The sequence below is a fragment of the Carassius auratus genome, chromosome 37 (assembly GCF_003368295.1).
Source record: "Carassius auratus strain Wakin chromosome 37, ASM336829v1, whole genome shotgun sequence".
Lineage (NCBI taxonomy): Eukaryota > Metazoa > Chordata > Actinopteri > Cypriniformes > Cyprinidae > Carassius > Carassius auratus.
The window spans coordinates 12,985,708-13,012,913 of record NC_039279.1 but is presented as its reverse complement, the minus strand read 5'-3'; the positions used below and the strand labels follow the sequence as shown (position 1 = coordinate 13,012,913).

Below are 27,206 nucleotides of genomic sequence, written 5' to 3'. Positions count from 1 at the left end.
CGAAAATGAAATTCAGTAATTTACTCATGCCTGAAATTGTTCCAAAACGTTTTCTTTGACTACTTTCAGAATGACTCACTTTTTCCATACACTGAAAGTGAATAGTGACAGATGTATTTATGGGAGTTAACCGTACCATTAAATAATATTTAGTAAATTACAGTTTATATTAAAGTTGTACAGAAAAAGACAGACGGAACACTAGCGCCCCCTGATGGTGACTGGCCTATATCACCTCTGTGTGCGTCACTGAGTTCAGACGAATAGCGGCCATCTTGTTTCCTCATAAAAAAAAAAAAACTTAAGTCCCAAAGCAAAACAGAATCAATCACTGGATACATGGGTGACCACATCAAGGACAGTTATGGAGCATTAAACCAAGGGGCTACGACAAGCAAGCTAGACACAGGTATAGGAAACAGGGTAACTTAAGAAGCGGCATTATATGACAGTAAGTGATTTAATGTGTAGCGCTGGAGTTCTCTTGCTAGCCTGTTAGCTGATGTGAGGATTGAGCCATTAGAAATACAGATACAGAGCACGACTGTCATGTACACTCGAGATATACACGCTAAAATAAAAACATGAACACGACATTGAATATTCTTGGCCGAGCTTTACATAATGTGTATGTCGCGAAATGTTATATATTTACTGTTGGCTGCTAGCATGCTAACTTACAATATTGTCTGTAAACATTGAGTCGTGATGTTTGGAGATCAACACTGCTGTTTCACATGATGTTTTGGTAAGACAGTGGGGTTTACATGTTGAACTCCTGAGTGGAAGATATTGTAGGCCCAGGAGGAAGAGTCTGCTGATAATTGAATCGTCTGCATGGCAGAAAGGATAAACACACTGGAAGTGTTTCTATCTTGTTTGTTTCTCATTGACTCTCCTGGTGAAACTGAAACTCCATGTGAATGAGAGTAAACAATTTAACAGATCTGCAGTCTTCAACTCGTGAGTCATACACAGGTGCAATTTTATATGGGAAGCTCATAAACTAGACTCCTGGCATCTCCACTGCAAGTCATGAATGTCTAAAATCAAATTCTGTAGTGCTTGTATGCAAGATTAATGCTCTGTGGTGTGTTTTTTATTTGAAATGTAAAGTTAGCAACCAAATCAAGAATTCACCTGCTATTTTTTGCTTGATTTGTTGGTTCACGCAAATGTAGTTTTACCCACGATTTTTTATAAATACAGAAATCAAGATTTTTTTTTTTTTTTTACCAAGTGTATCCTGTATTCTCAGCTGCTGACTATAAGATACGTGAGTTTTAATTACTTGACTTTTTTCTGACAAAGGACCCCTAGGAGAGACATACTGCAGCATTTTATTTATTTCCAAATTCAGTTATAAAATTTTTCTGGATTCTGTTTTTCCATTTAAATTTTTCTCCACTCCTTTTAAATAGTTAAATTAAAGTTTATTAAAATAATTAATATTATTATTAATAAAACAAGTGTAATGAATTAAAATCTTGAAACTTGTACATTTTCACATAAATTTAATTTCTCACCATATAAATTTTTTTATTGTTACCAAATTCTGTTTTAGCATGTCTAATTATTTGAACGCATAAAACAACTTAATTAATTAAAAAAAAAAATTCTTAAAGGTGCCATATGCAAAAATTGAGGTAAAAATATCCATAACATGACCTACACGCATCAAAAGAATGAGAAGAAATAAGGGCGATGATGTCATAAATTTTTTTTCAAGTTATAGTGCTGCAGAGATATCAACCTTAATTAGCATTAGCATTACTAGCCACGGCCCGACAGGAATCGTAATACCAGTTTCGGCCATGGGAGGCGGTATGCGGGCAACATAACCACCAGCCAACCTGCAATACACGAATAACTCTCAGGGCTTGTGGGCGTGTACTTGAACCTGATGTCAATCGTGTGGAAAGTACAGCCCACTAGTTCATTTCAGTTCAGGGAAGAGAGTGTCACCCGCTACAGGGAAACAACCGCGCTCGGAAACACAAATCAAGAGTAAACATCGGCACTGCTTTTAATCGCTGGAGACAACTGATGGACCTGAAAGAAATTAGGTTTCGTTTTTTAGCAGGGTTGCCTTGGTATAATTCGCATTTTAGGGGCTAAAGATCACGTTATTTGTATTGGGGTCGCTGTGACCAGCGGACATGAAAAACAACCACCACAGACTTGGCAACACTGGTTGGCATTTATTACACAGAGCCATAATTCACTGACAATCTACACAAAATCGATGTTAAAATCGCAGGCGATTCTTTGTCGATTTTGAAAGCGGCTCTGTGTAGTAACTGCCGCTCCACCTGAACCAGTGTTGCCAAGTCTGCGGTTGTTTTTCATGTCCGCGGTTTGAAGCAATCCCAATACCAATAACGTGATATTTAGCCCCTAAAATGCTAATTTTACCAGGGAAACCCTTCCCAAAAATTTATATTTTAACCCCGGAAGGCAAATTTTATCGGGGAACCTCCCGGAAACGCGATTGGGCTAGTTTTGGACTAGTTTTAAGAAGCAACTGGGCAGGATTTGTTGTGAAAACCTGGCAACCCTGATCTGAACGTACATGCTGGAGATATACTTCTAATTACAGGAGCGTCTTTACTGATGATAGGTGCATGAAAATCGCATTCGATTTTTTGCACAGCCCTATTATATCATAACTAGCCTGCTCTGTCTAGTCTGTTGGTCTCTGTGTCCTCTTTGCTTCGTGGTTTCAAATGTACGTGAAAAAAATTGATGTGTGGCGTGAAAGCGTGTGAAAAGAGTCAATTGCGTGTGTCTCACGGTGAATGCTTGAGAGTTGGCACATTAGTTCTCAAGCAGAATAAAGGACAGGTTGATTATTGCTGTTTAGCGTTTGTATTAATCTATGATTTGTCCCTGTTTGCGTACAGGGACATAAAAAATAAATTAAAAGTGATACGTGGACCAAGGTGTCTGAGATTGTTCATTTTAAGTAAAGGATCATAATATTTTGTCCACAACAATATTTAATGAGGTTAACTTATAACTCCTTGTGGTTAGTCTGCACGAGATCAACAAAGCTTGTTTGCTTTGCGGCCGCTTTAAATACAAAATAAGCATTAGATCTACGTTAGAGCGTCTGAGCGCTCACAAATCTTTCTGCAGCGTCATGAGCAGAGCAGCAAGAGCGATTTTTGACACTCTAGACGCCGGCGGTCTATATAGTGTTGTTGTGAAAGTAGGGGCGGTTTCTCGTTTGTTACTCTAGAGTAGACCAATTCACTTTATTTAGGCATACTGCCCCCATCTGTTATGGAATGTGGAGTATGACTTGATTTTTTTTTTGCCAAACATTACAGATGGCACCTTTAAAGAAGCCTAATGATTTTTTTCCCCTCAAAAATGTGTGTATTTACATTTTTATTGTTATCACATCAAGGCACGAAACATTAATTTTATTTGTCTTTTAATTAAAAAATGTAATAAATGTTGTGTGGTTATTCCTTAAAAAATAATGTTTGTTTCATTTTAGTAGTAGTAGACTATGTACATTCTACTGAAAAATAGACTTCAAAAATCGGACTTTAAATTTGACGGGTTGCCGTGAAATACCTTTACAATTCTGTGCATGTGATATGATGCTTTTGCTCAAATCAAACAGTCAAATGCTCATGAATTGACTCTTCATGGGTTTTCATCTTCATTTCGTGAGACGGCAGACCGGAAGCATCGCACACACTAAACCGTGAATTCAGTTTTCTGCATCGCGGAAAACATAGGTCGAAACAATTATACCAGCTTCTATTATTGAACACTTAAGTGATTATCTAATCAAAATAAAAGAACAGCGCCGAGTCTAGGAGAACTCACCAGTATCATACACACTCCGGACGTGACGCGTTTAACTCAAGCAGCGCTCTAAAACTGTTTTATTTATTCACCAAATGGACACAAGTTTACTTCAAGAATGAGCATACAGACTTTATTAGAGCCACAGAGAAAGAAAACGTTTCGATGAAAATGCTCTATATACAATTCATTACATTAACAACGATTCGGGGCGAATATAATGTAATTAATTGTTAAACTATGTGAATGGCGCTCTGAGGCGTGGCAGGATTTTCTGTCTGAAGTTTGTCGCTCTGTTCAGTGTGCAGCATCATGTGTCTAAACAATATATTGCGATACACTGTGATACTGTAAGCAAGACGAAGATATTGGGATTTTATATATATTTTGGGATATATTGGGATATATTATAATTTCTTATTTTAGGAATAGGATATATTGCAAGGAAAGCTGTCATTTAGAACACACCACCATATGCAAACCTTAGCAATAAATAAACAAATAAATACAAATTATTTAACTAAAACACAGTGGGTTCTGCATTTGCAATAATCAGTCCCTGTAACATTCAACATTATTGTACCACTTTTTGTGCAGTATGAATAAAGGGGGATAAATTAAAGTGCTTGCTGTTAAATGTATAATGCGTATACAATTTATTTTATAAAAAGACCATTTTTTGGACCTTGCTTTAAAGGTTCACAGTTTAAGTTTACAATTGTGACATTCAATGTCATAATATTTTGATCTGAACATAAAAATTACATCTGCTTAATAGCAATGAAAAATAAAGTGCTAACAGGATTCTTAAAGAAAACAAAATAATTGTAAAACAATAAAATAAATACAGATGTTAAGTTTTAAAAAAAATGTATACAGTATCGCCAAACAAAATATTGCGTTACTCACATGTATCTATTTTTTTTACACCCCTAGTACACTTCGGTAACTACATTACAATGCACAATTTGTACCTATGCTGCTGGGACATTTCATAACAAATGTTTTAGTGTACATAATAGGGCTGTCAACGAATATTATAAATTAGAATATATATTCGAATAGTAAAAAAAATCGAATTTCGAAGGTGAAAATTATTATTCAAATAAAATGTCAAAAAATGTGAATAAAACACCCACAGTAGTAGAGGCGTGGCTGTCTGCTTTGTGAGTGGGCACGCTAGCACACCTGAGGGCTCAGGGACAGGTCACAGGAGTCGCACTGTCTGGCACAGCGTCACTGCTGGAAGTTGACGCGTCTCGCATGGAAGATGCAGAAAGTGCAGAGCCCAACTCGACCACAGCAGAGAAAGCGATTTTAACCCCACAAAATCTAAAAAGCCATGTCTTGAAGTACTTTGGATTTTGGTCGTTTATTTTTCACATTTCTCTGAATTGTGTGCCTCGTTGTATTTAACGTTAAACAGAAACATTACTAAAGTGTAGGCTACTGTACTGACTGAATAGATACTGCATGAATAAAGGATAAATGCACTGCTTCAACTGGTTGGATTATTTACCGTTTCAAAGTTCCATGTTTACCACAGCACAGCTCACTTGGAGCGTTCAATGTCAGTTCTATATGCTGTAAAACTTCAATTAATATTAATAATATTTGTTTCAATCACTGAATGAAGCCTGCTATATTTGGGACAAGAGTCGCGACCTTAAATTGCTTGCAGAAAACTCTTGATCAGCACTCAAAATGTGTTTGTTCATTTAAAACGTTATGCGCAGAGAGCGTGAGGTTGAGGGTGAGAGAGAGTGAGGTCTGCAGTCTTGGCCATTAGTTGATTTACTTGTTTTTGCGTAGGTAATACGTTGTCAAATATGTTTAAACTTAAATAGACTACCTATACAAGTAGTTATGTCTCTTTTTATTAATTTGTCCTGTTATTTACGTAATGCGCAACTAGATGTTCGAATAGTTCGAATATTTGTGTTTTTTTTTAGGGAATATTCAAACATAATTTTTTAGTAATTTTGACAGTTCTAGTACGTAAATATTTTAATGAACCCATACATTATTAATGGACCATTAGTAAAAAGTAAATCGTAAAGTTTGTCATTCACCCTCTCTGAGGAAGTTGAGCACAAGTGCTGGGCTGAAATAAACTAAACATTTATCTTGTGCCAGCCCACCTTCTTACTCTCCTTTGATGAACACATGGAAATCATTGCTTGTGTTTCCAGCACAACACATGAAAAGGATAAAACATCTGGGTTTTAATTGGAGTTTGATATTTTCCAGGGTATTTAGTCATGGCTCATAGAAAGCTGTCTCAGCAGAATCAGGTTCAGATCCCTGACATTAAAGCCTTTTGAGACAGATGAAATGTTGGCCACTGTGAAGGAGAAGCTGTTGTGCTAATAGTTTGAATGGAGAACTAGAGCTTGAGGGCACACCTTCCTAAAGGAAAACTTCCTTACTAGAACAATGTAAAATATTTTTTTTATATATATAATTTACACTGTAAAATATTCTCACCAAACCCAAGACTTCCACTCATCTTCGGAACACAAATGAAGATATTTTGAATGTTGTCTCATCATTTTTGCCCTTTCATTGACAGTACACACAACCAAAATTTCCAAGTAGGGGTGTGTGATATTTATAGTCTACACTGATATCTTAGTTGTTTTATCAATATACGAGCTAACATTATCAAATGTTACTTTTACAAATAGCACTTTGCAAAAAAGAAAAAAAAAAAGCATTCACTTTGTGACGAAGTCTATTGGAATGCAGTAAAAAAAAAAAAGAATCCCTGTATTTTTATATTTCTATAGTTATGTAATATCACACAAGCAACAGTACCATTTTTTCTAATCATTAACCTGTGCGCTTGATCACATGTGAGATTTTTAATTTTGTACAACAGTTCAACAAGTTGAATATATAAAGTCAGTTACATTTTAGGCACATTATTGTCGGGATAATTATTATAATTTTTTTAATAGCCTGGTTCAAAATAGTTACAAAGCTAGAGCAGAAGATTTGTGCATCTCAGAGCAACACTGCAATGTTTCTTTCCTGAATTAATCTGATTTTGAAAGAATAATTTGTGTCAGTGATTCAGTGATACATTCATCAGCAAACGAGTCTTTTGCTTGGTTCTAAATAAATCAGCTGTATTAAACGAATCATTTGAATGAATGATTCACCCACTGGTCATATAGCGTCATATTTATTTCTCATTGAGCCTAAACAAGCCAAGGTACCTAATACAAAATCACACTCATTTTAAAACTTAATTTATTCCTGATAATTATTGAGATATATATATTGTAATAATAAAATCTCCATAACTATGGGAAGAAGGAGGCGGGAACCGGCGGACAATCAACTGACATTTTAATAATTCCAAAAATAAACGCAAAACAGCGCATCAGCCCCTCATGGACGACTGATGCGCACAAATAAAAAGCAAACATAAAATAAAGCCCAGGCCTGGTCCTCTCTCGTCCTTCACTATCGTCGCTCCAGTTTTATATCCTTCCATATCCTACGTGGGACTCAAGACCGGCGGTGGGTCGCAGGTGTTGCTGATTTCCCAATCATTCCACCGGCCTCACTCCTCGTTCCCACGTCCCTCGGTAGGGCTGTGCAAAAAATCAAATGCGATTTTCATGCACATCTCATCAGTAAAGACGCTCCTGTAATTAGAAGTATTATCTACAGCACGTGTGTTCAGATCAGGGTTGCCAGGTTTTCACAACAAATCCTGCCCTGTTGCTTCTCAAAAATAGTCCAAAACTGATTGCGATTCCAGGAGGTTCCCAGAAAAAAAACGATTGCTTCCCGGGGTTAAAATATACGTTTTATTTTGGCATGGTTGTCTTTTAAACAAATCGCATTTTAGGGGCTAAATATCACGTTATTTGTATTGGGGTTGCTTCGGACCGCGAACATGAAAAACTACCGCAGACTTGGCAACACTGGTTCAGGTGGAGAGGCAGTTATTACACAAGAGCTGTAGTCCACCGACAACTAACACAAAATCGCTTTCCAAATCGACAAAGAATCGCCACCGATTTTAAAATCAATTTTGTGTAGATTGTCAGTGAATTACGGCTTTGTGTAGTAAATGCCAACCAGTGTTGCCAAGTCTGTGGTCGAAGCGACAATACCAATAATGTGATATTTAGACCATAAAATGCGAATTTTACCAAGGCAACCATGCCATAAAACTTACATTTACATACTTACAAACATACAAGCAATTTTTTACTAGTCCAAAATCCTCCTGGAAACGCGATTTTGGACTTGTTTCGAGAAGCAGCTGGGCAGGATTTGTTGTGAAAACCTGGAAACCATAATCTGAACCCACGTGCTGGAGATAATACTTCTAATTACAGGAGCGTCTTTACTGATGAGATGTGCATGAAAATCGAATTTTTTGCACAGCCCTATCCCTCGGCCCCGCCCCACTCGTCACATATATATATATTTTTTTCATTATCACACATCCCTATTTCCAAGCTTCAAACCCTTTATGCAGACACTGTAAAAGTAATCCATATCAATTAATATAAGTGGTTTAATCCAAGTCCTCTGAAGAGGCATGCTCACTTTATAAGATATAATTTAGTCTTTAATCAATGCACATACATAGAGCTCATCAAATATGGTAAACACAGAAGATCCAGCATCATTTTTTAAAGAGCAACATCCATTGAGATTTGTTCTCCATGTCAAACATATATAGTTGAGTGTAGAGATGCACTGATTGTAATTTTCTTGGCCGATTACGATTTTTTTGTAAGTGTGATCTGTCTTTACCAATGTTGGCCGATTCTAATTTTCTTTCTAAGAACTATAATTGACAGCATATAGGAACAAAAATGTACTTGTCTTCAAAGCAAAATTTTATTTTCACAAATAAATTATTAAACATAAAAAAAGTGCTCAGTGACTGGAAAGAGGTAGAAAATAAATTACTTAAATTGTCCTTTTTCACTCACAGTGAAAAACTTCTACGCCAATGACTGTTTGCATGCGGCTGTAAGCCACATGTAGACGGATTGGCTCAAAATTGGAAAGATGTGACACTGAATGTTCGATTACTGATCAGGACTAATGATGCAGAAAATCATCCGAATCCGATTCCTGGCCGATTTATCGGTGCATCTCTAGTTGAGCGATGTCTAGGCCAATATTTACTTTTTAAAGCATGGATATTTTGGTTGCGTTAGCAAAAATGATGAGAGAATATAACAAATATGTGTACAAATTTGTGTTCTGAAGATGAATGAAAGTCTGGAATGACTTGAGAGTGAGTAATGATAACAGAACTTGGCATCTCCTGACGTCAACATGAAGGCCGGTCATTTCTCATTGAAGTGCCATTAGTTTACATGTTTAGTTTGAGCAAACCTCTAGATTAGGGGTGCTCCGATCACGATCAGCCGATCGTTATGCGCATCTCGTCAGTAAAGCCGGTTTTCTAATCAGCGATTAATTCCATCAGGTGCTTGATTTCACATAGAGCAGCTGTTACTACACAGAGCCGTTGTTAATAGAGAAGATGCGCAAATCACGTTAATTTTCAGCGTTTATTGGCCCATCTTCTCAGTTAACAACGGCTCTGTGTAGTAACAGCTGCTCTATGTGAAATCAAGCACCTGATGGAATTAATCGCTGATTAGAAAACCGGCTTTACTGACGAGATGCGCATTAACGATCGGCCGATCGTGATCGGAGCACCCCTACTCTAGTTCTTGCTGTTTCTAAAGAAAACCTAGTCATTCTTGTTTTTTATCCTGGCTGCTTCTAATGTTGATGTTTACTCTTAATTGCCTTCAGTAACTTAACTGAAATGATTGTGATGCATAGTTTGCCACTCATTGATAGTTTGATGTGTATGTGGTTAGAGGGTTGCATGGTTAATGGTTTAGCCATGAGCTCTAACAGTAATACATGCCAGTAACAGCAGACCACAGAAGCAGCACAGTCCCTCTGTCTTCCTTATGTAAGATATACATTGTAACTATCCTTGTAATGGAGAGATGTATGTATCTCATAGATCACTGTAGCGCATATTTAATGTGGTGTGCCAGATGTGGACTGTCTGAATGTTATTCTTTGACACGGTGGATCCACGTCAGACGGCGGTCTTCAGTATTTGGTGGATGATATGCATGTGTCTGGAGTGTTGCCTTTTGTACAGCGTCATTACTGAAGTGTTATTATTGCATATATTGTATATTTTCATATCAGTTTTGCCTTGGCAATTTCACAGTTCATGGTCAGCTTGTTGCTTCGTATTGCGTCACCATCGCTTGTGGCAGTGAGTATGCTCATTGCATACAAATATTCACATGGTGTGACATTAAATCATATGCTCCATAAATTCGTCCTTCCATAGAGTATACACGAGTAACAGTATTTAGGATATCATTACAAATGAACATCAAATTAAGATACTGACAGGAAAATAGTTAATAAATTAGAGATTGTCATTCTAGTTTAGTTTATCCAAATGAATCTAAAACAAAATATTTTGAATGTGTTTGCCGACAGAGGCTGTCAAGTCAAAAGGATTGTTCTTCTGATTGAAAAAAAAACACTTCTGAGATTACAAAAAAATCTAATTAATTTCTTATATTAAAACACACACACACATTTAGTGCATTGTTTCCCACAGACTTTCACTTAACTTTCACTTTCCCAGGGGAAATAAAGGCTTTATATAAAACAGCAAAAAAAGTTTACATTTGACCCCGTCCTGAATGAGTGATCACTAAACCGTGTTCTTCTGAGAGAGGCAGAGCAGCTTGAGTTTATTTGTGTGGGAGGCTGCTGAATCCTAGCAGCAGTGACTATCAAGGACTAATAGCAGACTTCATTACACACACACACACAGTGTGCTGAATGTTGGCAACACTACCCTTCGAAACATAAACAATTAGTGTATTAGTGTGTTGTGTTGACTATCAATCATAAGATCGTATAGTGATGTTAGAAATTCAAAAATAAAGAGGATGAGTAGATGACATTTGCTGGTGTGTTATGTAAGAACACATTATGTAGTATTTGTAGCTGCATGCGTTTGTACAAGAGTGTTTGTTTGCAGTACGTTCTGTTCAAATCCCTGATTGTTGATCTTGGTTTGGGCCACTACTCATGGATGCTTAGGATATGACAAAGATAGAAATGAGTGTTTGAAGCTAAGGTACAAACCGTATACTCTAATACGAAACACTAGAGAATAGTGTTGTCACGGTACCAAAACTTCAGTATTCGGTACCGATACCAGTGAAAATCCACGGTTCTCTGTACCAAGCAAAACACAAAAATATGCACACAGGGTGCACGTAATTTTTTCAGTCTGGTTTGGTGCTCACACTGCAAATATAGTGTGTGACCTATTAGATATAACTATATATATATATATATATATATATATAAAAAAAATTCTTGCACATTATTTAATTATTATAAATACAAATAAAATAATAAGAGACTGATTAATAAGTAGATGCTGCTAATGTTTTCTTCACGCTGAGGTGATATCAGGCCATGAAGGTTTTTTCCAATACTGTCCGTCTCCATATCAAAACATGCTTTGGGATCTTTAATAGGTCAGTGACCGCATGTCCCACAATGCTGTACTCAACTATTTTTGTGTAAATGGCCTGAGTCATTGATAACCAAGTACAAACAGCTGGAATTCACATTTAAAAACCTTCTCTTTACTTCGAAATGTTGGATCCAATGTTACAAGCAGCTGAAAGAGTCATTTAATTTCTTTTTTTTTTCTGGGGGGCAAGACGGGATGTGGGGGGGCTCAGAGGAGGTTGAAAACCACAGTAAGAGGGAAAAAATCTTTCTATTTTTTTTTTCTTCTATTTTTTTTTTTTTTTTGGAAGCAGAATGTGATGTTTTATTTGTTTTAATGTTTTAAGTTAGGAAACAAAATCCATCATTGGCAAAATAGAGTTTGTTAGTTAAATAAAATACATCACTGTCCACTTTGAAATATTTCATTTTGATAGAGATCAGTTGCTTAATTTATCTGCCACTAAAATTTGTATTTGTAAAATTAGCAACAGAGAAATGAGCCTCTCTGTTCCCATGCGACAGGAGGTTTTGAATGGACGAGTGTTTCGTTGGAATGAATGATTGTGGTTTGTGCTGATGTGGTCATAGTGTATTCTAGCATTTTACAGCACCATGGTGAGTGCTGTGTTTATATATTTATTGGTTTCCCATCTAAACCACTGGGATGATGTAAAGTTGAGTAATGACAAGCCAGCAAACACAACGGCTATTCATTCACCGTATGTGGAAAGGCTGATTTTATTATTTGTTAGCACTTTGATAGATGTATCAACTGTACATGCCATAGATTCAGTACATCCTGTGGTTTTGCATGGCTAAAGTGATATTGCAGACCCTACCACATCCATGACCTATTACATCATTCCCAAACTCCCCATTTCACTAATGATTTCAAGTATTGCTTATACACAGACTGCCAGCTTCGGACAAAATTCCTTTGCTGTTTACTTTATTTGTCTTCAACGGAATCTGAACAGACCTTGTCTTTTGCAGAAACTGAAGTGAGAAGCTTCCTGTGACAATATCGTCTGCTGATCCCCAGCGAAACCCTTGACTCCTCACTGAGGAGACATGGAGGACCAGAGGGATGCCGGGATTGGGGGTTTGTTGGCGCCCAGCCCACAGAGTGAGGTTGTGATCCATGAGATGGGCGAACTGTCCCTGCACCCCAGCCAGAGGCTGCCCCCCCTCAACGAGCGCAAAAATGGTATGTCACTTGCTCTGATGCTTAGAGGTGTAACCATATACAAATGCCAGGGTTGGGATCATATCATGGTTTTTGAGGCACGGTAAAGTTCTGTTTGCTGTGGGGGTAGGGTTCATTGCATGACACCAGCAATGCTAAAGTACACTAGTTTCACTTTTAACTCAATAATAACAACAATAATTACTATCTGTTGGTTCATGTTCATTAATGCATAAACAAACGAGACTTTAAAATGGGTTGCCTAAAAATCTATTGCCTTAAAAAAAAATGTAATCAATTAAAATAATGCAAGTCATCTGGCATCGTTACTTAGGCTACATATAAAGATGCATGTGCCGTGGATAAATAAAATGGAATAGCCGGACAATAAGGAATCGATTTTAATCAAATATTTAATAACTCAGTCTCAAACACTCAAGAGGTGGCTGTGCGCTTTGGCTTAGAGTGCATTAAAGACTGTCGTTCAGAGAAAATGTATTTGAAATTAGCTTGACTTGCAATGACGTGCATGTGACAAGTCTGTCAACTCTCAGAAACACACTTTAGCAAACTCAACGTTGATATTATGGATGTGAGGCCATTTGTTCATTTTGAGAGAGTGGCAGAAGACGTACCACTCAATCCAGGGTTCATACAAGGTGCTTAAAGTGTCTGAAGTACTTGGATTTTACTTTTTGATATTTAAGTCTTGGAAAACACTTGAAAACAGCCATATTTTTGAGAAGATATGATTTCATTTCCTCAATAAAACTATATTTTTATGCTAAATTAACAATTCAGGATGTCTGAAATAGTGTGTCTTTTAGCAGCACACGAGACCTTACAGTATTACTCCTTGATGTGAAAAGCGGTCTCGCAATATTAGAATAAGTTTGTGTTTGTGGTAAAACTGTTGAATTAAGGAAAGCAATAATTTTGCCATAATATCCTTTAAAATAATAAAGTTGCCACAGTCATTGCATGCTTTTTTGCTGCACTTTATTTGTGCCATTTATGTTTTATTAGTTTATTAGAATTTGAAAGATAATAACAATATTGTTTGATAAGTGAGACCTCTGATTTTAGTGCTTGAAAACCCAAAAAGTAGTGCTTGAAAAGTCCTTGAAATTCCTGGAATTTCATTTAGCATTTTCTGTACAAACCCTGTCAATCCCTGTCACTCACACAGATTGTGTAATTCCATCTCACAGAAAGTTTTAAAATGACTGATCTGCTCTGATAATCGTAACAACATGCTGAAAACATCAGCTAAACGCTAAGAATTCCCTATTTTTTTTTTACAATAGTGCTCTCATCATAATGTTATGTATATGACAGAGTCCTAGTCATTAATCAGCTGCGTGCGCTGAAGATCACCAGTACAATAAAGCGCATATATATATATATATATATATATATATATATATATATATATATATATATATATATATATATATATATATATATATACAGTGGGGCTCGAAAGTTTGGGCACCCCTTGCAGAATCTGTGAAAATGTGAGTAATTTTCAAAAAATAAGAGAGATCATACTAAATGCAAGTTATATTTTATTTAGTACTGTCCTGAGTAAGATATTGTATATAAAAGATATTAACATTTAGTCCACAAGACAAAAAAACTGCTGAAATTATTAAAATAACCCCACTCAAAAGTTTGGGAACCCTTGGTTCTTAATACTGTGTTCTGTTACCTGATGATCCTCGACTGTCTTTCTGTTTTGTGATGGTTGTGCATGAGTCCCTTGTTTGTTCTGAACAGTTAAACTGAGCAGCGTTCTTCAGAAAAATCTTTAAGGTCCTGCAGATTCTTCAGTTTTCCAGCATCTTTGCATATTTGAACCCTTTCCAGCAGTGACTGTATGATTTTGAGATGCATCTTATCACACTGAGGACATTTGAGGGACTCAAACACAACTATTAAAAAAGATTCAAACATTCACTGATGCTCCAGAAGGAAACAAGATGCATTAAGAGCTGGGGGGTGAAAACTTTTGGAATTTGAAGATCAAGGTAAATTGTACTTAATTTGTGTACCGGGAAGCATACAAGTATCTTCTTTCTGTTGCTTACGAAGGGCAGAAATAAATGGAAAAACATAACATTTTGAAAAGTTTTCATACACACACACACACACACACACACACACACACACACACACATATATATATATATATATATATATATATATATATATATATAAAAGGTTAAAACTTAAGATATAACTCCGTGGAAACATTCTTTCCATAACATGTGGAATGTGCTGAAACATGGCCTATTCTTTTACAGTCGTGCTCTTATTATAATTTTATGAACCGGTAGCCTATTTGCCAGTTTTGTTCTGCACATGTTGCTGATATTGGGTATTTCATTGTGCATGATGATTTTCACTTTTAGATTACCGTTGCCATCATCTAACACTCATATAAAGTTTAAATCCTAATTCTCTTTAAAAATCAAAATGTTAATACCTAAATTCATTCACTTTTATAATTTCAGTTTATTGTTTTTGTTTTAATACACTATAAAGTTTGGGGTCGGTAGGATTTTTAAATTTTTTTAAAAGATGTAAACAGTAAAACCAACCATATTGTGAAATATTATTATAATTTAAAATAACCTTTCTATTTTAGTATATTAAAAAAAATATATTTTAGAAATCATTCTTATATGATGATTTGATGCTCAAAAAAAAAAAAACATTTTTCAGGATTCTTTGATAAATAGAAGGTTCAAAAGAGCAGCATTTATTGATAATATGTAAAATAATAAATGTTGTCCCTTTTGATCAATTCAATACATCATTGCTGAATAACAGTATTTGCTGGCCCAAACTTTTAACCAGTAATGTAGACAAAATAGTCAAGCATTTTTTGACAATGATGTGAATGTAACAGTCAGCTGGTGAAGATGCTAGAAGTTAACAGATAGATCAGAAAAGCATAGTTTATACTTGACACATCTGATGTGAGAAACAGCTGGCTTCTGAGACGGTCTAAAAAGTACAGAGAGGTACTAAGTTGTTTGTCATTCAACAAAATTGCTGGCGATATCTGATTTAGATGTCCCTCTTGGCTTAACGTTCACCATTGGTCAGATTTCTTTGCCCATTTTTGGTGAATTTATTGTGAGATTTAAAATTTGCCCATGTTCTGGAATGGTATTTGTTTGGCCGGTTGTAATCACAGCCTAAAGCATAAATTCAGCTATTTAATTTTGGCTCCTGAGTTAGCTGCCTAGTACAATTCACATTACATCCTGATTAGTTTTGCCTCTGTTTCCAGGTGAACAGAGCACATTTTAATTCTGTACACACACTGAAAAAGAGAAGAGAATCATGACATTTCTTTGTCTCTTAGTTTGGGCGCAGTCTTTTGATTGACATGTGAAAGGTCACAGGACAGAGCTGTCTGCATTCGGCGGCTCGCAGCTCTGTGAAGACTGCTCCTCTAGGTTTCTAGCTATGCTGAGGTCACACCGTCACAGCTAGTGGAAATGTAAACCACTTTGGCAGAGCATGGCCCGTGTCAGTTACTCACTCTCTGGCTGTCTGTCAAACAAGATGTTTGCCTTGTTGATGAAGACGAGGATTGTTTTAATTGAGTCTCAGATCCCCAAAATAAAACACCCATGATCCACTCATCCATTCAGAGAAAGTTCATCGTTCTTCTAAACTATAATAAATGATGTAAATGTGAACTTCCAGTGGCTGGGAGGGGTTAACAATGAGCGGTCTGGTCTTTCTGCTCCCTCCTCGCTCTGTCTGCTGGTGGAGCAGAGATGTTGTCTCCTCTGTGGGAGTCCCAGTTTCACTGGAGCTGCTAACAGTGAATGGAGAGCCCCGAAGAACAAGGTCCTTGTGCTTTTTTAACAAACCTCTGGTGCTGTCAGGAGCCCACATTGAGATACTCTGTGCTTACGGCTGGACGGCCAGACAGCATGGCCTGCTTAGGACTGGAGACTCACAACATATGCAGGGGAAACTTCATACCAGGTTCTGCAGCTGGCTGCTCGACTCTGAGAGGTGGATATCATTCTGAGCGGATATAGGTCCAGCCAGCTTTTAATGGCTACCTGAAGCTTTTTTCACCAAGCATAGGTTTAATGGAAATTTGCATGACAGCAAAGAAAGCTACTATCGTTTGGCTTTTCGTGAGAGAGTTATGTGCATTATTCTGTGGATAATCAAGGTAATCTGCTGCAAATGGTTGAGATTGTCCATCAGATGCACAACAGGAAGGTCAGTGATTGTTCCAAATAATGGCATCTCTCCATCTGAGCAACAGACACGGGAAAGATTGGCACGATATCGATGTATAAAGATACTTATTTTCAAAACCATCTAGTTAGTTTATAGGTCTTAATGAGGTATAATTTGGCTGGTTTCATAGCTGAGTCTGATTGGATGCATTTCTTATGGGTTGTTTTACATAAAATGTGTCGCTGAGTTGCTGAATGGAACAGAATTAAAACTAATGGTGCCATGCTCAAAACAACATTAGATGTGATGCTGCAGCTACTAAGATACTGGCTAAATGGCATTAGGAGGAAGATTTCAGCTTTTATTTAGCCTATTATTTGCTTTAAATAATAATTTAAAGTAATTGTAAATTTGAAATAACCGTTTCTGTTTTTAAACACTTTATATTTATTATTATCTTCTTTATGGTACATTCATTCTCTTCTCAGAGCTGAAGTTTGTCCTTTTTACAGTGTGAAATACTTTCCCAGTCTTTCAAAAGTATTTATAATTATTATTCATTGTTCCTACAGTTCTCTTCAGATACACAAATGGAGCAGAAATTGCACACTTAAGCTACACAGTACACCGATTCATAGTGAAAACAATAAAATACCAACCATGCGTCCTCAGCACCTTCCAGAGTTTCGTTTACTCGACCTCAGCTGACCTTGTTAACAGTAAACTGACTCATACTGGCTAAAAAAAAAAAAGTTTTTCTGTGAGATTAAGCCTTTCTGTTCCGGTATTTAAGCGTGTAGAACTTAATTTTATGTTTATGCATTTGACACAGGCAGACTTACAGTAAGTATTTTATCAATATACTTATAATGTGTGTGAATAATGTTAATAGTGCCAAGTTGAGCTTTAAGATCAAGTTCTTTAAAAAGATTTCAAATCACCTCCTGCAGATATTGGCATGTGTGACATGCAGCTGTGTGTTGAACTTGCTATAATGCGTTTATACATTCTCAGCTAATAGAGCTCATGATTGTTGATAAATGTCCGACATTATCATGTTGTCTTTCTGACCAATTTAAACTGTTTTTATAATCAGCCAAGTAAATCCAGGAACCTCAGCCAAGACGGCAAAGAAAAATGTCTTGAATTTTCCCAGGAAGTCTTCCAAACAGCAAGAGGGTTCAAAAGGGTCTCTCGAGCCAGTTGTTTAGGTTGCAGGAAGAACGTCTAGTTTTTGTTTTATAATGGTGGCTCTTATGTGAAGCTTGAGAGGAATTGTGTGTGATTTCAATTGTGCGAAAGGTATGATTCCCTTTGTTGTGTATGTGTAGGTGTGTTCAATAAAAAACTGTGTTCTGTGTGTAATGTTGACAAGCCTGATCTAGAGGTTTGGTCAAGAACATAACGCTGCTTCTGCTTGTCTTCACCAGTTCTCCAGCTGAGGCTACAGCAGAGACGCACTCGCGAGCAGCTCGTTGATCAGGGCATCATGCCACGTGAGTACAGCCTCCATCATCTAATACTGCTGTGTGCACCAGCAAAGGAGGAAGAGGATGATTCATATTTACCCTTGTATGAAAACTGCTCATTTTAAATAAACATGTTTTTAGTCTTAGTCCTGAAATTCCGTTTTGCATCCAATGTTTCTTTTTTTTACCGACTGAATAGGAAGGGTTAAAAATTAAGAGAGACTCAAAATACAGGATCCAAAATCTTTTTTTTTTCATAACTATCCAATATGCGCAATAAGACCAGGAATATGCAATAAATGTTATGTTGACTTTGCATGACTTTATACGAATATCGAACTCATACTTAATGAATAATAATTCCTCTGTGTAAATGTGAAAAGTTACTTCACATTATTTAAAATGATCTTGCTCCCAATCAACATGTGCTACATTTCAAAAGTTAACATTTTATTAAGATTTTTTTTTAGTTTAGCAGCAAGTACATTTATAATGTTAAAAGCAAATTCTGTCAAATTAAAGCTGCTCTTTTGAACATTCATCAGATCCACACACAAAGTTTACACACATACACAAAAATGATTTCCACAGGAATAAATTATAATTTAAAATGTATTAAAAATAGAACTTTTAAAATAAAACAATTATTTAAAATATTTTTAAATAGTTCAAACTATTATTGTTTTTGCTGTATTTTTATTTAATAGAATAAATGCTACTTGGCGAGCATAAGAAACTTTCTCTAGTGTAACATCCTCTGTGTTAATTTTCGATGTCCCTAAACAAAAGGAACCCTCACTTAAGGCTGCCTTGTAAATACCTTTCTGTTTTACTGTGCATTTAAGAAAGGGAATCAGTTGGTGCTGTGGTTTCTGTACCACATCTGCTTTTGAATCCGTTGTTTATTCTCACAATAACAACCAGGCATAAGGTGACCAATGACTTTCCAAAACGCTCACCTCTCTCCTCACCACTGCTCATCCTGTTATTGCTCATAACCACTTTTCCGTTCAACCAAGTCACAGAGAAGTGTGTGAGATCTGTCACACTTACATAAACATACATAGTTTTTTTCCCCTCTGGCCTTCTCTAATCTGATTGATGAGATTACACTGCGCGCTGTCTCATAGCTCAGTGTAATATCAGGCATAGATTCTGCTGGAATTAAGAGGTAGCTGTCTGGTTTTGAAGGGCACCATGTAGTCTGTGTGCTGATCTCTGTGTGGGCCCACCATCACCTCTCTGAGTAATATGTGAGACCAGGCGCTACAGCTTTTAGAAAGACTGCAGGAGATGAAAGAGCTGTGTGTGTTTGAAGTGTGGGTGATGACTTTTTGTCCTCATGAGACTGATGCTCTGCTTTTTTTGTGTGTGTGTGTGTGTGACTATAGCCCTGAAGAGCCCTGCAGCATTCCATGAACAAATCCGCAGCCTTGAGAGAGCCAGGGTAAGAGCCCCAGACCTACTACACTTGCCCCAGCCATCTGGGCTCTCTGATCCTCCCTGAAATCTCTTCAGGGTTCTCCAGCTCTCTGTAATGGGACACATGTGAACCTCTCAGTTGATTCAATAGCTTAAGCCTTCTGTTTATGTGTTTTTGCTATTTGCAAAGCACAGGGGAGATCATTATAATGTTTACTTTCTGATCCCTGAATTACAGAGGGATTCCGTTTTCTAAAACTCTGCATCCTTTTTCTCTTTGTAGACTGAAAATTTCCTAAAGCACAAAATACGCAGCCGTCCAGAAAGGGCCGAGCTGGTCCGCATGCACATCTTACAAGGTAATTCTCCATTCACAATAGATGTAATGGCAGCTAATCTGCCTGCTGGGAAAAGTTTTGCTGAATCTGCTGTTTCTAAACAAAGCTGTAGCTGTAGCTCTCAAATCTTTTAGTAGAGCTGGCCATCAATACAGATTTTCTGATTCGATTTCAAATACAGAACCATTGATTCAGTTTGATTTTGAGTTAATTCTGATTTATAATCCATTGTACTTATATGTAAATAAACGTTCTCTCTGCTACTGCTAATGCTGTTATATATATATATATATATATATATATATATATATATTATTACACTACAGGGCCGTTGAATGCTTGAATCTAATTGGCTGACGAACGTTCTGAGGTGTGCAATTATTTTCATGGAAACGCACGGCGAATGAAGTTCCAGGCAGCTCTCTTGACCGCATTACAGTTCCATATCACTTCGCATAGTTAACAGTAATAACGGTCACGCAGTTTGCACAAAAAGGTGTTGTCATCACTGCCCTGACAATTTTATCAGTTAGCCTACATATTGCACCAACTTATAGGCTACACATCACATTTCTCACTAGCGAGGTAATAACAGCGCTGTTTAGAGACGCTGCGGCAGAAGAGTGTTTAGAGACGCACAGAGGTACGTTAGCCTAATTCACACAAGCTCGCTCTGTCTCTTTATTTATTTATCTCTGTGTGTCTCTGTCGCTCTCACTTTCTTTCTAATAACTTCATTAATAACTGCATTAGAATGCTATCAATGGCCAAAGCCTCTGTTACCAGCTTTAAAACAATGTTTTGGTACTAGCAAAAGAAGTGAGATGCGGAAGAAATAGTCCTACTCACAATAGCAATTTAAGTACAAAAACAGGACAAATCCCTTTAAATAAATCATCGGATCAATGTCTTGAGTAGTTAACACACCTCAAGAGTTTTACTGTTAAAGGCCTAGCCTGTTTGGACAAAACAGGTTGATTCATATGTATTTTTATGAACTTTTTTTGATGTGTTACATTTTTGGTGGAATGGACTTTATACGTGGATGGACAGAAATCTCTCGGGTTTTAATTATGTTAAAACAAAAGTCTCATGGATGAGTAATTGATGACAATTCACATTCTGGTTGAACTAATAATTTAATAGACATTTCATGGCATTATATTGCTGTACACAGTCTTTTTATGACATAACTTATATTCAGAAATGTGTTATTTTGCCATGATGATGAAAATTCAACAGTAGAGACATGTTCAGTAGCACTAAAAAAAAAAATAGAGGTGGACTTAACTTGGTACATTATAAAACTATGAATTTTACCAAACTATGCCTTCAAGTTAGTTAGTTCAGCATCAGCTAAATCAGTCAGAACAGCTTAATTAAAAGCAAGAAAAAACATGTTCAAAATAGTCATCCAGATGCTGTTCTTTTCCTTTATTTACCTCTGTGATTGAGTGGACCACTGTGTGATTGCTTTGGTGGTTGAGGAGGGGTGTGGGTTGAAATGATTGCTTTTCTGATTGTCATGGGTTATGGGATATGGGTTGGCAGAGACGGTGGCGGAGCCTTCTCTGCAGGCCACTCAGCTGAAATTGAAGAGAGCTCGATTGGCTGATGACCTGAATGAGAAGATCGCTCAACGCCCCGGCCCCATGGAGCTGGTGGAGAAGAATATCCTGCCTGTGGACTCCAGCGTAAAGGAGGCCATTATTGGTGAAAATGCAAACTATTATTATTGTCTTCAATAAACATGCATGTGGAACATACAGTATATTGAGTTGAAGTTTGATATATTGTCCTTTATGTTAACTGGGTAGATGGTCAGATGCAGTACCCTAAAACTCTAGAGGAACTGGCAGATGAGGACAGTGGAGATGCTTTTTCACCTGAGCAGCCAGCCAGTCAGGAGTCCCAGGGTTCTGTAGCCTCACCGGGAGATGTCCGGACTATTGAAGAGTCCTCACCATTGTCTAATAACTTGTTACAGGTAGTCCTGCCACCTCCTTTTCACTTCAGGGACGAAACACTAAGAGCACATGGTGCCAAAAAAACAGAATTTTTTAATTCAGGTTTTTCACAGCACTTCCCTGCAGTGACCACCCCTTCAACAGATTTCCTCAAGCCTTTTTCTGCCAATGAGCAATCAGTTATCCCTCCAGCGCCCATGCCACAGCTAGTCACCGTGGCCCCTGTGAAGTCTGGACCCACCCTTGTAAAGGTCAGTAAAGAACTGAAGAAACAACAAAAAAATTATGAAATCATCTTTTTTTGATTTTGATGTAATGCATAATGGGTAATCTCTGTTCAATTTACAGCAAAGTCAGCCCAAGTTACCTGGGGACAAGAGTCGCAGCAAGAAGAGTAAGGAGGCCAAGCCACGTGTGAAAAAGTTAAAATATCATCAGTACATTCCCCCAGACCAGAAACAAGAACTCAACCAAGCCCCGATGGACTCCTCATATGCTCGTTTACTACAACAGCAGCAGCTCTTTTTGCAGCTACAGATCCTGAGCCAACAGCAACAGCAGCACTATAACTACCAGACTATCCTTCCTGCGCCTCTCAAGTAAGCTAGGAGATCCAGATATGCGTGTTTGTTATTTGTGTATTAGGCCCTGTTGTTTTCAGTATGTACTGCTTTACCAATCCTGTCATTGGGTTTGGTGGATGCAAACCATTTGGCCCTGGTCTTGGCTAATTTGGCAAAGGTCATCTTTTGCTTTTGAAGCTAGCCGTATTTTGTCAACCATTAGTATAATGACTGCATATGAATGGTTTTTGGTGGAAAATGTTTTAAAACACTATTATTGTTGTGAGTGGTCATCAGGACCATTACCTATTTTCCAATAGCAAATCCTGTTTAGTGATTTTCATTAATGGCAGGAAGTCGATGAGGTTATTACTCTGCTTCCTTTTCTGTCTCATGTGGAAGATTTATTTTGACTCAGCATTGTTTAATGGTGTTTATTTATTGAGAACAAGGGTGAGCAGAACCAATTTTTCCTTCTGTGATGTTAAGTATTGTTTCTCTCCTTTATTCCCATTTGCTTCCCTACTCACCAGGCCTGTGTTGGAAGGCCAAAACAGCAGTGCTACATTGGCTATCAACAGCGCAAGCAGCCTTCCTGCCTCAATTGTAGTGTCTCTGCCCACAGCAACACCTGTGCGGCCCAACAGCACCCTTTCCAACCGCAAGGCAGGGACACTACCTGCCAATCTGGAGGAGATGAAGGTACTGCTAGATTCTTATTTTCCACAAAAGAAAAGAAAAGAAAGAAGTCTCTTATTTTCATCAACTCTGCATTTATTTAAAAATTCAATAAAACAATAATATTTATAATTACGCAATAAATAGCATTTTACATCCTGTGATGGCAAAGCTGAATTTTCGGCAGTTATTAATCCAGTCTTCAGTATCACAGGATCCCTCAGAAAACATATTGTAAAATAATATGACTTGATGCTCACTAAACATTTCTTATTGTTTTCAGTGTTGGAAACAGAAAACATCTTAATTTTGTGCAAATCACGATACATTGATTTCAGGACTTTAATAAATAGAACGTTCAACACAATATAAGCATATATTTAAAATTGGAAATCTTTGACATTATATATATCTTTGTCACTTTCGATCAATCTAATACATACTGGGTTGCATAAACTGTTTAGACTAGTCTTAAAAAGTTAGTCATCTAATTTATTTTCTTCTGTACTGGTCATAACTTTTTAAAGTCTTTATATGACTTTTCCATTATGGAAAATTTAGTTCAGAATGTTTGTCTCCAGTAAATGTGCATCTTATTCATTAAGTGTCATAGAATCTAGATAATTATTAGCAGTTTATATGGTGGTATATTTAACTAATAGTGACTTTATTTTGGCAGGTGGCAGAGCTGAAAATGGAGTTAAAATTACGTGGTCTTCCAGTGTCAGGAACAAAAATAGATCTTATTGAACGGCTTAAGCCTTTCCAAGAAAACAGTGTCACTACTACACCCAAAAACTGCACAGGACCAAGCATACAGCCCTGTAGCACACCTATGGAGGTGTCCAGCACCACAACAACTCTATCGCCCATCCAACAGCGCTCTGAAAATCTGAGCTCCACCCCACCTGTGTCTCCTGGCTCCTCAGAGCTTCACAGCAAAGGTGACGCATCCACAGAGGAACAGGCAGAGGGCCAACACCGCAGTTTAGTAAAGGCAGCTCCTGTTCCCGAGGAGCAGGACCGAAGACTACATGAAAAGGAGCGACAGATCAGGGAACTTCTGCGTAAACTGGAGCAGGAGCAGAAGCTGGTGGAGGAACTGAAAATGCAGTTAGAGGTAGAGAAAAGGAGCGGACAGGTCATTCCACCTGCAGAAAATAACAACAATTCCACTCTAGCCACCATGTTGGCCTCTGTCAAAACAGAAAACACTGTCCTTCCTAACTGCACAGTGAGTTCACACACTACGCCAACGCTGGTGAAGCTCGAGGAGGCCCATCCCAACCAGGTGACAGCTGCTCCTCTCCATCAGTTCATTATCAGCCACCAAGGAGTTCCACAGGTCATAGGGCAGCCCCAGACTCTTCTAACCACTCCGCATGGGGGCACTCAGATCCTTCTTCCAGTGCCCCTGGCGAATAATGCCACTACTATCCAGCTACCCAACACTAATGTCAAACTACAGGTAACAAAAATCTTGTGTGTGTATGTGTTAGGTACAGTATATACTAGTGTCATTACTTAAATGTAATCTTGATGTCTTTTTGTAGCCAGTTTTGCGGACTGTCTCTCCATCAGGGCAAGGTCTAATTCAGACCCCCCAAATACAGCCCACCAAAGCAGAGAGTCTTACATCACAACAGCTGCTTATAGCTCACAACAACATAGTTCAGGTCAGTCTTCTAACCAAATGGAAATAATTTGCTGCAGACTATATAATTGATCAAATATAATAGCATAAATATTATATAAAAGATTATATGTGTTTTTATATAATATTTAATTATGTAACTTACTGATAATACGAAGAATTGAAACTTAAGCACGAAATCAGCATGTTAGAGGGATTTCTGAAGGATCATGTGACACTGAAGCATGGAGTAATGGTTGCTGAAAATTTAGCTCGGCTATTTTAGGAATAAAATACATTATAAAAGATATTCAGACAAGAAAGAGTTATGCCATACTCTGCCATACCGAAACACCGCCCCTGCTCAAGACGACTAAATGTCAAACTATTAATCGGCCTGGCTTATATATCACTTTTATCCACACTAAAGAGGTTTTAGTTTTTTTGCAGAGTATTGAATGACACTGGAATCTGAGTAGGAACAGGATCAGTGCCAGCAGGAGCAATCAGAACAAGTGAACATAATCTGTGAGCTCCGGGGTCATCTAGATTTTTCTGTCCAGCAGAGTCATTCATCAGTGAGATGGATGGGAGTTGCTGGTCTCATTTTTTCTAGGCTTTCACTCTACTGTAATTGGCCTGTCCTGGCAGCAAGGGACCATGCTATGGTTTCCCAGCTAGATGTCTATTACTTTGGCATAGTGAACAAGCCTGGCCTGAGTCCTGGATGACTAGAGTAACTAGAGCTCATTGGTTGTGATGAGCTGATAACGTTTTCATTGACAGCTGTGCCTGATGGACCCATGCCAGTGTGACCTGAGGAGGCTTGTTCTCATACCAAGCAGAGAGCTCATAACACAATCCAGACTGTTTAGCATATGCTCTCTAGGATGCTAGTGGGTATTTCTGGATGCTCATGATCTATTGGTTTACTCTTTACACAGACCCTGCCTGTGGGCACCACCAAGAGGTCGGGTTTCCAACACGGTACCAATGAGAATCCAGCAGGCCTGGAGATACCTCAGTGCTTCCTCAGCAGCTCCCCAGATAACAGGATCTCACCTCTGACATCCCCCATCCCATCATCCCTTATCAATGGGCCACTAAACAAGGTAGCAAATCCTGCTTTTTTTTTTTTGTTAGATGTTTTTAGTGTTGCTGTTCTGTTTTGAGTTGAGTGTTTACTCAGTTTTTTTATCCCCAGACCTCCTTCATCCAGCAGTCCCCAGTTTTCAATCAGACGCCCAAGAACAGAGAGCCGCCCGGTTATGAGGAGGCTGTCAAACAGACCCGCAGCCTACAGAATCCTGCCGTCTCAGAGGTGATGTCTCTCTGCTTTCTATATATCCATGCATGCTCGTACACGTTCTGGGTTGAATAGTGGGTGAAGCATACTTCTAATGTTTTTCCAATCCTTTTATTTGTTCTGTGAAACACAAAATGAGATCTAAAGGAAATGTCAGAACCTCTGTTTTTCATTCATGGAATGGGGATGGTGGGCTATACTTCCAATCTCCAAAACAGAAAAAAAAATAAAATGCACCAATTATGTGCAGTAGTCCATGTGACTCATGCACAACAGGTCAGTCCATCTCAAGAGGTTGCTTGACCATTTGTAACAAGAGTGAGAATCAGAGTGTATCTGGCCGATTTACAAAACGTTAATTCATCTAGTTCTCTGAAAGTAAGTGGCTGGTGAGCTAGGAAGAGAATAGAACTTTAATTACCTACACAATGACTGAATGACATTTAATTGAAATATGTTGAAATATGCTGTTAAATCATGTTTTAGTTTTTTTTTAGTTTTTTATCAAAATGTTGTGATTGTACGTGACAAAGGGTTAATTTTATTATTATTATTTTTTTTTTAAATGATTACACTATTGGTATTATTCCTGTTCCTTAGACTTTGAACATTGCTCGAAAATTCTACTTTTAGGGTCAATATGCAATCGAAAACCTTTTATAGGGGGTACCTAGAGAAGTGAGAATTTGCAAAAAAAAGAAAAAAAAGAACTATATAAAAAAAAATTTTTTTCATGTTGGTTTATCTCTGGACCTAAACCACAAAGATGGCTGTGGTTAAACTAGTAAAACATTTTTTATTTTATTTTATTTTGGTAACAGTATTTTGCAGTAACAATACATAAAGGTAACCTCTCAAAACATTAGGAAAATAAAACAAAAATTAATTGGAACGCTTATGATGGACTGAATGTATTCCAAGTTCTCTGATGCCATATGATGACTGAAGTTATTACATACTTACATAGTACATAAGTACAAAAACAAAATATATCTGTATACCAATGCCCCAGTGAAAATGAAAAATTAAGTACTTGATGGA

General features: G+C 37.5%; 1 protein-coding gene across 6 annotated transcripts in view; it reads left to right on the top strand.

Annotated features, from left to right (window-relative positions):
- Window positions 1–273: 273 nt before the first annotated feature.
- LOC113056261 (MKL/myocardin-like protein 2) overlaps window positions 274–27,206 on the top strand; it is a 32,418-nt gene continuing 5,485 nt past the window's right edge. Inside the window, exons 1-14 of one of the 6 annotated variants that reach the window (XM_026222894.1) lie at window positions 275–451; window positions 12,379–12,592; window positions 18,220–18,285; window positions 19,650–19,705; window positions 19,964–20,039; window positions 21,570–21,731; window positions 21,836–22,005; window positions 22,099–22,236; window positions 22,334–22,584; window positions 23,082–23,250; window positions 23,906–24,694; window positions 24,780–24,902; window positions 25,804–25,971; window positions 26,064–26,180. In XM_026222894.1, coding sequence (XP_026078679.1) covers window positions 12,457–12,592; window positions 18,220–18,285; window positions 19,650–19,705; window positions 19,964–20,039; window positions 21,570–21,731; window positions 21,836–22,005; window positions 22,099–22,236; window positions 22,334–22,584; window positions 23,082–23,250; window positions 23,906–24,694; window positions 24,780–24,902; window positions 25,804–25,971; window positions 26,064–26,180 — 2,421 coding nt within the window. In that variant the 5' untranslated portion in view covers window positions 275–451; window positions 12,379–12,456. Of the gene's footprint in view, window positions 452–12,378; window positions 12,593–15,940; window positions 16,613–18,219; window positions 18,286–19,649; window positions 19,706–19,963; window positions 20,040–21,569; window positions 21,732–21,835; window positions 22,237–22,333; window positions 22,585–23,081; window positions 23,251–23,905; window positions 24,695–24,779; window positions 24,903–25,803; window positions 25,972–26,063; window positions 26,181–27,206 lie in introns of those variants that run through there. The other 5 variants (XM_026222890.1, XM_026222891.1, XM_026222892.1 and 2 more) reach the window with 5 other exon arrangements.